General features: G+C 42.4%; 1 protein-coding gene across 1 annotated transcript; it reads right to left on the reverse strand.

The window, feature by feature from the left end:
- Nucleotides 1-5,474: 5,474 nt before the first annotated feature.
- On the reverse strand, nt 5,475-12,629 carry LOC307248197 (potassium channel subfamily K member 13-like; the record flags this gene model as incomplete). Its single annotated transcript, XM_080024482.1, has 3 exons — nt 5,475-5,630; nt 7,806-8,602; nt 12,290-12,629. 3 exons carry the CDS (start codon nt 12,627-12,629, stop codon nt 5,475-5,477), a joined length of 1,293 nt encoding a protein of 430 aa, XP_079880608.1.
- Nucleotides 12,630-13,074: the final 445 nt, after the last annotated feature.

The raw sequence follows: 13,074 nt of genomic DNA on the forward strand, positions 1-13,074 counted from the left end.
TATATACTATATATAGTATATATAGTATATATACTATTTACACTATATATACTATATACACTATATATGCTATATATACTATATACGCAATATACTCTATATACACTATATACACTATATATACATATACACTATATATACTGTATACATTGTATATATACTATATATACTTTATATACCATACACACTATATACTATATATACACTATATATACTATTTACACTATATACTCTATATATACTATATATACTATATACACTATATATACTATATATACTTTATACACTGTATACCTCTCATCTCATCACCGTTCTCAGTCTCAGTCTTGTTCCTGCAGTCTGTCAGTATTCACTACACTAGCGTTCGCAATTGCCACGCATCCTTACCGTGAAATAACACTATATACACTATATATACTATATACACTATATACACATATACTCTACATATACTATATACACTATATACACTATATTCACTATATATACTATATTCACTATATATACTATATACGCTATATATATATATATATATATATATATATATATATATATATATATATAATATATATACTTTGTATACTATACACACGATATACTCTATATACACTATACACACTATATACACTATATACTCTATATACTCTATATATACTATATATACTATATACACTATATACTCTATATACACTATATATACTATATACACTGTATACATCTCATCACCGTTCTCAGTCTCAGTCTCGTTCACGCAGTCTGTCAGTATTTACTACACTAGCGTTCGCAATCGCCATGCCCCCTTACTGTGAAAGAATACTATAAAGACTATATATAATATATACACTATATATACCAGCCACGGCCCCTCACTGTGAAATCGACCTGGTCCTCGGAACGGAATTCGGTCGTTAAGTGAGGAGTACCTATATATATGTATATCCACAGTAGTTGTGGGTCAACTATGTTCTACTATTAGATCTTTAGATTCTATTCTACTCATGCACACACACACACACACACACACACACACACACACACACACACACACACACACACACACACACACACACACACACACACACACACACACACACACACACACACACACACACACACACACACACATATTCTATAACAAACTACAGTGTGTGTGTGTGTGTGTGTGTGTGTGTGTGTTTGGGTTGCCAAGAAAAGAGACAGCACATTCTCTACATGATTCTCAATTATTTTCAGGGGTTTAAACGTCTCCATGGCAACGGTCGTTGTGCTGCTGGGCGCTGTTTGATCAAATTGTACATTTCATTGAATCCTTCATCCCTCACAGCCATCGCAACCCCTAGCATCCGACAGTTGTTCCTTCCAGATGTATTGTTTTCCTTCTCTTGCCTTGTAGTTGTGTTTTCGTCGTCAGAAAGCACCGTGAAAAAGTTCGACCCGAACGTAAATCACTTCCAGGGGCGGTTTGACAGATACAGATCAGGCCTCATCTGAGAGCAAATCAAACCTTTAATCTAGGTGATCTGAAATGGCCTTTCTCAGTCCTGGTTTAAGATAGTCTCAGTCTTGCCCTTGTCTTGGTTTAAACAAATCTGATTTCCAGAAGTAGGATAAAAGTAAATATGCTTCTAATGGAAGGTTTAAGCCAAAACCATACAGGATGGTGGTTAGAGACAGTTCTGACAGACAACTCTTACATTTATTTAAGAAATGATCTCTATTCATTTAGCATCGTTTGAATTTGGCGTCTGGCTCGACTGTTCATCACTCCCAGCGAGGTGTGCAGCAAACATAGGCGTATTGAATGAGCTAGAATTATAAGAGTGAGGAGCTGGAATCCCCAGGGGAGGTGGAGGGAGCACAGCAGTGCAGCAAGTAAAGCAGGCAGGGCTGGAGGGATTGGGATTAATTTGCATGGCACATAAGGGGGCGTGGACGCATGTGGCGCTGTGGAGTTGTCCGACAGAACTAGCTCTGCCAGCTACCCCTCATGAGCTGACCAGTCCTTAATGACCTTAGTGTAGGACTTCCCAGTCTAGAGCTAATTAATCATCTCAGAAAGGCATTTTAAAATTCTGGATACATTTAAGTAGGATTATCTCAATTCTGATTTAAATTAAACCTCATCTGCGGACTGCCCCATAGAGTAAAAGAGAAAAAAAAAACAAATTAGCCAAAGATTTTGATTTATTTGAACAATGTTCATAGTATATAGTTCACTGCAGTTGTAAATAGGCTCTGAACAGTAGAATTGTTATAGCCACAGTCACAAGTCATATTGTTTGGAAGGAAAAGAATCAAAGCTGCATCAGTTCTTGTTTTGTTGTTTAATTTTTACAGGCACATGCATTCATCGTGTTGATTGTTTTTTAGTTTTTATTTGTCCATTATTTGACTTTGTGTGTCATTTCCATCTGAGCTCGAAATTACAAGATCGGAACCGCTCATTTGAAAGCATAACGGGAATGAATTTGTCACACCAAAATATTAGTGCTAATTCTTGAACCGCTCGCTTTCATTAATCCATGTTCAACATTGACTTTTCTCTAGATGAGCCTGAAGATGTCCAAGTCAAACGCACGCTTAACCCGGGTGCGTGACATCTGGGTTTAGAGCAAAATTACTCTTTATTTTTTAGATTTTTTTTAAGCATCTACCAATTTAGTGACATAAAACAGTCGGAAAAAAAGTTGAACTTGCAAGCGAAAAAACAATGATTGCTGCTGGTTCAGGCTTATTCCCAGCACCGGGAAGGCGTAAACTGTGTGGGAGGCTGTTCCCAGTTTGAAACGGGATTTCTAATGCAGTGGTATTCAAACTTGTTTTGCCGATTTCCCTCCCGAGGATTTCAAGGACTTGACGCCCGTACACATAAAAAATGTGTCATATGCAAAATAACATGGTTCATAGGAAACCATGCAGGTCGAGAAGTCCCATTAATTTATGGCTTTAATTGGCTATTTATACAGGGGGCGGAAATGTGCACAAGTAATGAAATAATAATAATAATCATAATAATAATAATAATAATAATAATAATAACAATAATAATAAAAACAACAACATCAACAATAATAATAATAATAATAATAATAATATAATAATAATAATAATAACAATAATAATTTTTAAAAATGAATGAAATGAAAACAACTAACAAGCCCTAAACGATTATCCCATTAGATTGAGAAACTTTAAATAACCATATTTCATGAAATGTAATTAGTCAAATTAGTGCTTAAAATAAATTAAAGGGCCAACGTTTCAGTTTAATTTTATTCTTTCATTTTCTCGTGGCCCCCTTGCAATCCCTCCGTGGACCACAAGGGAGACATGGCCCACAGTTTGAATACCCTATGCATCCTTTAAAAAAACCTGCTCACACCCAGGGGGCTTGTGGTTGTAAGGTGTGTAAGAGACGTGAGAAAGAGCTTTTGTGTGTCAATCAAATTTGGGCAGATGCGGACAGAGCTGACCTTCGCTCCCACTTTTAATGTGTGAAAGGAGCCGTTAGACCCCGAATCAAAAAACAAAACCCAACACTGTTTTTTTTCCTTCTTCTCGGGACTGGGGAGAAATCAACTATTGCATTTTCCCTCCTACATTTACCTCTGATTCGAACAGTTTCCTCATGTTTTCTTGGACATTTAATGACTGAACGAAAATAATTAACAGATCAATGAAATTACATGGTTTAGTGTGTTATTTTCAAACCGGAATTCTAATCATCATCATCATTGTCATCATCTTCATCATCATCTCTTGGGCTGCTTGAAATTTTCACCATGTCGGCTGCTCTGCCAGACAGCATCTCCTTCCCGAACGTCCTCGATCCCTCCTTGGGGTTTATTGTTAGTTTTACGGGCCCTGTGGGGGCCTCGATTTGAGCCCCTGCACATTGCAGATATCAAGATTGTTTCTTTAAAAACGCCTTTATTGCTGCCGCTTGACTTGGCAAAATGAGTTGGCGAGCTGCAGTCACTGTCAGTTCACCCATCCTGCATACAGTTCGTGAGGAGATAAAGTGGTCATGCGTTGTCCGAAGGTCATTACAACCCCGTTTCAGAGTCAGGTCATTAAGTTAGCAGCCTTCTCTCCACCGCCTTTTGAGTCGGCAGAACATGAGAGAGGACTTTAGGGCAGTTGTTTGTGGGCTTTGGTGCCCAGGCAAAGCGTAGACCCTTACAGAAAGTATACCAAAAGCATTTTGCTCACATGTCCGCTGGCATGTCTGTGATAGAAACTTAAGTGGGGGGTTTCGTTATAATGTGGACCTCCCTTAGGCAATCACCATACTATCGCGTGATGGTATACGCTACATACGCCATATACAACGTCGTTTCTTCTTCTGCCATCCGGCGTGAATGCAGAGTCTTCAATTGGATTACATGATCTGTCTATCAGTGCCATGAGTAATAGATCTGATCCCTTCTCACGGAACCATGGTTGCTTATCCAACCTAGACAATATTTCCACTGATGCTGTGGCACCAGTTCCCCAGTTCACCAGTTCCACAATAGGGTTTGTGCTCCGCACCTGAAATACCATCACTTCAGCTGCCGATGGGTCTGTCCTACTCACAATAAGGTCCTGTGAGTGCGGTGTCGTCTGCTTAATGCACTGAGGAATAAAAGGGAAGCTGCAGGAAAACAGAGCCATCAGGGAAGGAAATGGTATAAATGTACACCCCAATGCAGGTTCATCTCCATGGGGGCTGCAGTATTCATAGAATAATGCAGCAGGCTATGACGTCCGCAGGCTGAACTGCAGAGGATATCTGGCTGATAATAGACCTATCGAATATGACATGATATTTAACAGTCCATACTTTCTACTTCTCCTTTCGGATTTCTATACTAGAGAATTGCAGTTTATTTGTTTCCTTAATATGTTTTAAATAACCAGCACTGTTGCACAGAACTTAAGAATACTAGTCACGTTATATTATATATTGTTGTCATCATCTTTGTTAACACACTGTCTCTGTTTTTTATTTATTTTTTGGTATAAAGCATGATTGTGAAAGGCCCAAACAGGACTTAAAGACGCAGTGTTTAAGTGGCTCTTTCGTGCCAATTGTAAAGCTTACAGTAAAGAAGAGCTCTTGATGTAGGTGGAAACAGATCACCATGGAAACGGATCGCTCTGATGGGGTGCATTCCAGCTCACGGGGCCCCATCCAGATGTGAGACTCAGGCGGATGGATCAGGCATCACTTCATTTACCTGTGTCTACCACCGGAGAGCGAGCCGAGAAACATTGGATTCAATAGTTAGAGGAAATGGGTCAGCCACGGGAAAAACAGAATTTTCTATTCATATCGCATTCATATTCGGTCTCTATATCAAAGGCCGAGATCAGTGCTTTTGAAGTATTCCATCTTGCGGCCACTCTGGGTGCGTTTGTTTCCGAGCAGTCTTGCCATTTTGGCACCTTTTTGTTTTGCATCCTTCATAGCAGATATGTTCCAGCTTCCTCTATCTGTCCACGCTGGTCTCTGCCAGACGGTTGTTCATGATGCCGAGGGCGCCGACGCCTTCGGAGAAGCCGTTCTGCCGCGAACTGGAGCTGGGCTGGCGTGGGTGACCGTTTGCCATTTCCGATAACTGCTTCTGCATTATGGCCAGATTCACCTGCAGAGAGCAGAGGCGAGATCAATACATGCAGGGATGTGCGATATGTTGTTTCCTGTAAAACAAGATGTTGGTTTACCAAAGCTACTAGATGACCTCCAAATCTTTACATGAAACCAATGAATGAATGAATAAGATGAGACAAACAATGACGATTTGTTCATAATTTTCTAGACTCCCGATTTTCCCCACGGGTTAGACGTACTGTATGTCCGGTTCCTTCTAAACAATTAAGACAAAATAAGATGAGACTATATCTTATTTTGTCTTAATTGTTTAGAAGGAACCAGACATACAGTACGTCTTCCTACTCATAAAACCTTTTTTTTCCATTTCTATTACTTTTTTAGATTTAACATTCAAGTCACTTCACTGTCGCTGTGAAACTATTACGAGGCTTGAGACATACACACAAAAAAAATACACTATAATTAAAATTAATGGTTTTGCAATAAAGCCCCCAGACAGATCAATACCACAATCATCTTGGTTATCTAAGCTCCGCTCAAGCAGAGAATACTTTAGTATATTTCTGAGTGAGTTCATCTGGACCTTTGGGAATATGAGGGACAGACGTCACTTTTTGGTTTAACCAAAACTTCATCGCCAGCCGAATCATTTCCCAAAATAAGGGACATCCTTTCAATTGGAAAACAATGATGGGCAAACACCCACAACCACTTTGACCCGTGACTATGTCTGACTCCAGGTTAACAGTATGCAGAGGCACACCCGAGTCCTCCCAAAACCCTGCAGAAGAACACTAGACTGTAGAGGGAAAAGCAAGATATCTGTCTTTCAAAATAAAAGTCAGAAGGCTGCGGTATCTATCACATCGGTCAATGCAACAATTAATGACCATACCCCTTCACAAGGATAGTAGCATAAACTTCCATCTCAGACTTTTCATCAATCACTGAAGGAACCTCTGATGATTGGCTCCCCCTAGTTCCCCCAAATCCTCCTTATCAATCTCACCCCCAGTAGCATGAGGAAAAGTGGCTTTTAACAGCACAACAGAGCCACTAGGACATCCCTGAGGACCAACATCGCGAGGGGGAACTGAAAACTTCATCATGTTTTCAAAACTTTTTAGTCCACATGAGTGGGAATTTAACGGGGGGACAGCTCTGAAATCGTCGCTCGTGCATACATCCGATCTATAATGCTCCTTTCCCTCTTGCACTGAATTGCACACTCTATTTGTGTCACGTGGGAAAAGGAGCCGGTGTCGATGTTCCGTAAAAGTTGTTCCGTCAATTTTCTCGACCTCATATAATTTCCGGGAAAAATGGCGGTATGGCTGTAAATGGAATGTCAATCCAAATAGAGCACAAAGTGGGTTTTTACGAATATTTTTTTCGTAGAAATAGCTTGTAAAAATAAAAAAACCATTAAAATAATTTGTTTTAGGGAAGAAAAAAAAAACCTTTAGAAAAATGAGTTTGATCTGAACCGTGGAGGTGGGCTACAAAGACGAGAAACTGAAACACGTCCAGTCTCTAAGGAGACAGGTCTTTTTATTCTTAAATTTGATTCTTTTTCTTCTTAAAAATGTCATTCAGACCCTAGATGTGTCATGGCACAAGCGGATCCCTGTGTCGGCTGCACCACAGAATGGAGCTGGAGGGAGTGAGGTAGAATGGGGGCGGAAAACTTTATTCAAAACTCAAAGTCAGAAGATTGTGGTGAGTTGCATAAAGATTATCTACACTTGATTATTTTTAGTCCATCATCTGAATGAAATGAAAAGTTCCAGCCTGTACTAAACAGAAATGATACTCCTGTTGATCAAAAACAGCAACACAAAACTTAGGAGAGGCATCTCAAATAGACGCTTTGGCAAACAAATTACGAGGATACAACAAAGTAACACACACTGATATCACACCCCTCCAACTGATATCACAACCCCCCGAAACCAGCACTTCCCTGTTAATTAACTCTGAGAATCAGAACAACAATCTAATATCTGTTTGCTTGACATACAGTATATTTAATTTGAATGCAGTTATTGCATCATCAGGAGGTGCCAGAAGGTAAGGAGGACACAGAAAAACAGAACAAAACAGAAAACTGATGCATTATAACACAACTCTGAAAAAAGGTGATGGAACATGAGTCAACATTGAAAAGGACGGAATACAACATGGACCTTGTAGCCTCAGCGCTCACCTTGTTTGCGGCCAGGAAGTCTCTCATGGAGATCATCTCTCCAGACATCCTGCGTCCCGTGTCCGTCTCGCTCTCGTTGACGGCATCCGTCTCGATAGAGAGGTCCCGGCGCGCGCGCAGGTGGCCCGGCGCCACCACGTTGCGTCTTGGGTGGCGGTGCGGGTGGTGGCCGCCCCTCACCGGGAAGCAGCAGCGGCAGCCGGCCTCCAGCCTCCTCAGCAGCCAGTTGAGGACCTGCTTGATGATGATGGAAATGACGTTGAAGAGGGAGTAGATGCAGCAGACGCCCGTCAGGATGAAGAGGAAGTTTCCCAGGTGGTAGGCGGCCGTGGCGTGGCCATCGTAGGCTACGCGCTGGCTGCTCACCATGTCCCCGAAGCCGATGGTGCTGAAGGCCACGAAGCAGAAGTACAGCGAATCCAGGTAGCCCCAGCCCTCGGCCGCCGAGTACATGAACGATGCGCAACACGACACCAATATGGCCGCCACGCCCAGGATTAACATCACACAGTAGACGGAGGGTTTCCAGCCGGCCAGGCCTTCCCCTTTGCCATCCCCGCCGCCCCCACCTCCGCCTCTGCCTCCTCTGCTTCCAACGGAGATGCGGCGGCCATTTTGCGAAAGCACGCCTTTGTTCTGGTGCCGCCTGTGGCAGGATTTCAGGACGTAGGCGATGACAGTGATGACGCGCTCCAGGAAGAGGTTGAAGAAGAGGATGCAGGCGGCACAGCCAATCAGGCCGTAGAACATGAGGAAGATTTTCCCTCCGATGGTGGCGGGTGTGGTCATTCCAAAACCTAGGACACGGGGAAGATGTCGCAGAGGTTAGGTATGCTCAGTGGTGTATTGGTGCCTGGAGAAGTGTGTAGGATCTTAATTTTTGCCAAAAAGTTTTTTCTTTTGGCCCTGTGCTATAAACAGTGACTTGTAAGACTACTCTTGCATATTAAGTTCACCCAAAAATGGGCCAGTAGTATTTGAAAACTGTCGTATAACTTTCTGCTTGACTTCAGGGTGTAATGATCATTATGGAATTAACGTTAGACACAGAAGCAATCAATCAATCAATACTGACCCACAGACTATAGGGTAAGACAACCACATAATTATACAGTGTTTATGTGAAGATCATCTCTTTAGCGGCTGTTTTTAAGGGAACATTGGCTCGGACTGTCTCATGATTTGAGATTTGAAATAGGTATACGCTGTATGCCTGCGTATACCCTGCACTACACCACTGGTTACGCTGGTTCCTCAGTTATGGACCTTAGAACCTTCAGCCCTGTCCACACGTAGACTGATTTTTTTGAAAACATTGTATTTTCTCTGTGTTTTGGTCTCCTGTCCACACCAAAACGGTGTTTTAGGAACTGAAAACAAAGCTTTTGGAAAACGCCTCCCAGGGCAGAGGTTCTTCAAAACTCTGTTTTCTGTGTATCGTCAGGAACAGGTAAAACAGAGCTTCTTGAAAACGCTGACGTTACAAACTCAACTTTCACATTTACACATCGGTTGGGAACCTAATGGCGACGGCCGACAACCGTTGATGTCCGCGGTGTCCCCGTTAAAAGTTTAAAACTCTCTCAGACCTTGGGAATGGCGGCCATACAGTGTAACGTATGAGTATATGAAGAAGCTCATTACACTGCATGCTCCGAATGTTCTTCTGTGATGTTTGACATCAAGTTGTATGAGCTATTTTCGCCCCCTACTGGCCTTGTATGCTTATGCAAGTGTTTTCAATTGTTTTTGCATTCTCGAGGGAGGGAATAATGCATTTTTGTAAAAATGCGTATACGTGTGGACGTGGCCTGAGAGCATGAGCGGACCCTTCACTGGAAACAAAAACCACAATCCCATAAAAACGTCGATTGGTCATGCTTATTCATTCTCTCCATTTGCCTCCCTCTCACTGGCGAACGTACACATATACTGCCAGGCTCAAGCGAGAGCTCATGAATGAAGGGATTGTTCTCCCGAGTGAAGGGGGCGGACAGAATCCGGGAGAAAATAAGGTCTTCAAGGGTCTTTATCGCCACCCGCTTGGAGACACCTGGGTGAGGACTGTGCTTGGAGATTTTTTTTTAAATCCCATTCACTGGGATGGCTGATGACCAACACCCGCCAAAAAAAACCCTCTCTCACACAGGCTCACACACACATACATACGTACAAACAAACAGCAGAACCACAGCACTACCTGGGTGTAAGAGGAGGCGTGGAACATCAACCTACATGGGCCAAGCTGACACGTCGATACGTTTTTGTTTTTTATTTTGCTCCACTTTTCCGTATTTGAGTTATCTCTAAATTATTTCGCAATTGACTGTGTTTAGTGGATTGCAGGTTGCAGAACAAGTGGAACATCATGGCAAGAAAAAAATGTGAACAGCGTTGAGGACGCATTGTGCCGCCTTTTTGACTCTGCACACACTAATTATTATGTAAATGATCAGCACCGTGCGGTTGTTAGAAGTGAGTCTCTCGACAAACACCCACATCCATCCAGGTGGTTTTTAGGTCGCATTTAATAAAAGGTCCCCGCGATGATGATAGTGTTTCGTCCTCCTTTTATTAGTTCCATGTTCTGTTTATATTTTCAGCAGTAAAATTCATTTGAATTTTTTTTTTCTATTGGCTCATTGGATCTATTGAAAAATAGTTGATACCAGTGCCAATATTCATGGCAGGAGTTTGATTGTGGTTCGTAAACACATTTTCCGATACCATTTTTAATTCATACCACAAATACTGTGTTAAGTTCATAGATTATAACGCTTTAAAAGTGTCACCTAAAAAACAAGCTTTAAAAAATATCCCTTTGAACGAAAGGCAAATGGCCCATCTCTTATTTGGGCCATCCGACGCGGAGGTTGTTAAATACTTGGGTATTGACATTTGTTATTGAACGCCACAGAATGTTTCAATACCCAATCGCGTTGATGCAGTTTGGGTCGACGCCATGAAAAGTATTGAATCTAAATTCCCAGCCCTGTTGGACGACTGGACTCACACTTACAGACGAGTGGAGATGGCGTTTGGCTCGTTGGCTCTCCAGATAAATGAAAACGGGTCGTAGACAAAACAATGGCGACCCACGTCAGAGTCTTAGACCGACCCCCTCGACGGCGCCTGCCTTTTACCCTCCATTTCACACTGATTTTCTCTGAGTTGGAGCAGTCTCTCCTTCCCTCCCTCCATCAAATTTTCTCCCGGTATCTCCTCATTTGACTCCTCTCTCGCTCTCTCTCTGTCCATTAAACAAACATGTTTCTCATTTGAGGTCCACCTTGGCGACGCTCGTTATTGTGCTGTGGCTGTGGGGGAAGCCTGGAGGAGCAATATTTTACTGAACTGAAGTCACTGCGATGTACACGGTTGTAAAGTCCTGGACCATTACAGCCTTTAAGGTGGCCGTTGCTGAGATACGGGACACAATAGATAAGATATGTTACCACATCTCCAGTCATAAAACTCATAACACACAACATGGCTATTACCTCTTTGGGAAGGAAGCACTAATTGGTTCTTTGGGTACTAATTAAGGCGGGCTTCGCTTTGGCAGAGCAATTTCTGCACTCACAGCAATTAGATCTTGACAGGTTTTTGGAGAGGCTTCACAGCTGTTTATGAAATAAAATATAGTGCAGGTTTAAAGAAGGAAAAGAAGGGATTTATTATCTAATCTTATGTTGTTGTTTTTTTTTACTTTAATAGAGCACTCAAGTCTCTTAACCGTCAAACAGTCATTTATATTGAACTTTTTTTTTTTTAACCAATTCTCAACCCGAGTAACTCCATTATAAAAAGTTCAGGTACCTCCAGGGCCCAAAGCCCATAGAAAGCTATTATTATTCTTTATTCAAAGAGATCTCCTCTGGTGTTATGTTTTATTCCTTTATATGTGTATCCTTTATACCCTTTCATTTATTAAAGATAAAAGTTGTGTTCTTTTTACCTCAAACTTTGGAGAAGCTGCTTGTATTTGCTAAGCCCCACCTGCCTGAGCACCAGATCTGCCCCATCACCATCAATATTTAAAATTTGGATCTAAACTTTTCTCTTTTCATCTGCAATTTCATTTTATGTTTTTCATTTAAATGATGCGGCATGCATGTAGAGTATCTGCATCATGCATGTATCTGTCGCATGCATGTGTATTTGTGCGCCAACAGTATGTGCACATGCATACATGCAGCAGATACTGTATATGCATACACACAATAAAAAGGACAAAATAGCAGAAACCCTTAATAAATTAAACGCAGATGAAAACATGTATTTTTTATTTTGTGCGTCCATGTATCTGCTGCCTGCATCCATGTGTGTGTGCATATGTTAACCTGCACATATGCTTTTGTTGTTATTTCTCTTCTGCGCAGCACATTGTATTTCATGCAGAATGGAATGTGCTATATAAATAAAGTTTCGCTTGCCTGTATGCTATTTGCTATTCACCCCTCTATGTTTGCTATTTATTTTACCTATTGTGGAGACGACCGTTCCCACGAAGTAGAAAGCCCCCGTGAAGTCCCAGCGAGGTCTGATGGTGTCCACACGGATCCCGGCCACGTTGGCCTCCTCATAGCTCCGGAGGAAGTGGTTGAGCTCCGTTTTGCTCAAGTTGTACTTCTGGCTGAAGTGCTCGAACCTTTGCGTCCAGCGCGCCTTGGCCTCCCGCTCCTTGGGCTCCTCCAGGGCGGAGAAGACCGCGGCTCCACACAGCAGGTAGAGGATGATGAGCAGGGCCAGCAGCAGGAACCTGGCGTTGTCCTCGTTCAGTGAACCGCAGCCGCAGCAGCAGCTGTGTCTGCATGCCATCATGGACCACGGACCTGGACCGCGGTCACCGAGGAGGCGCAGTGAGGGACCCTTGGCACGGGGGTCTCACCCTGGAACGCAGCGTTTGGATTCTGCAACATTATCCTCGGATGCGATGGGAATGAATACAAGTAAGACCAGTTTTCTACCAAAACCCCCCACCCCCCCAAAAAACGCCCCTGTCTTTTCTTTTATTTAACTCACCCGAATGAGACGATCTCTGCTGCGCACTTTGCGTTTTTTAACCGATTGTTCTCCAAGTCCGAGTATTTCCTCATCTTCATCTCTGTCGACGCGCATCTCCCTCAATTCACGTGTCCCTTAAAGTTATCCTCCGAGCAGCCCATCGAATTAGGGGATGCGACGTCTGCAACCTGTGGATAGACAGAGTCCCGTCGTTCCATGAGCCGCGGACTTCTCCACCTCCTCCTCCCTCTCCAGAGGAGCC

The sequence above is a fragment of the Zeus faber genome, assembly GCF_960531495.2.
Source record: "Zeus faber genome assembly, chromosome: 2".
NCBI classification, from domain to species: Eukaryota; Metazoa; Chordata; class Actinopteri; order Zeiformes; family Zeidae; genus Zeus; species Zeus faber.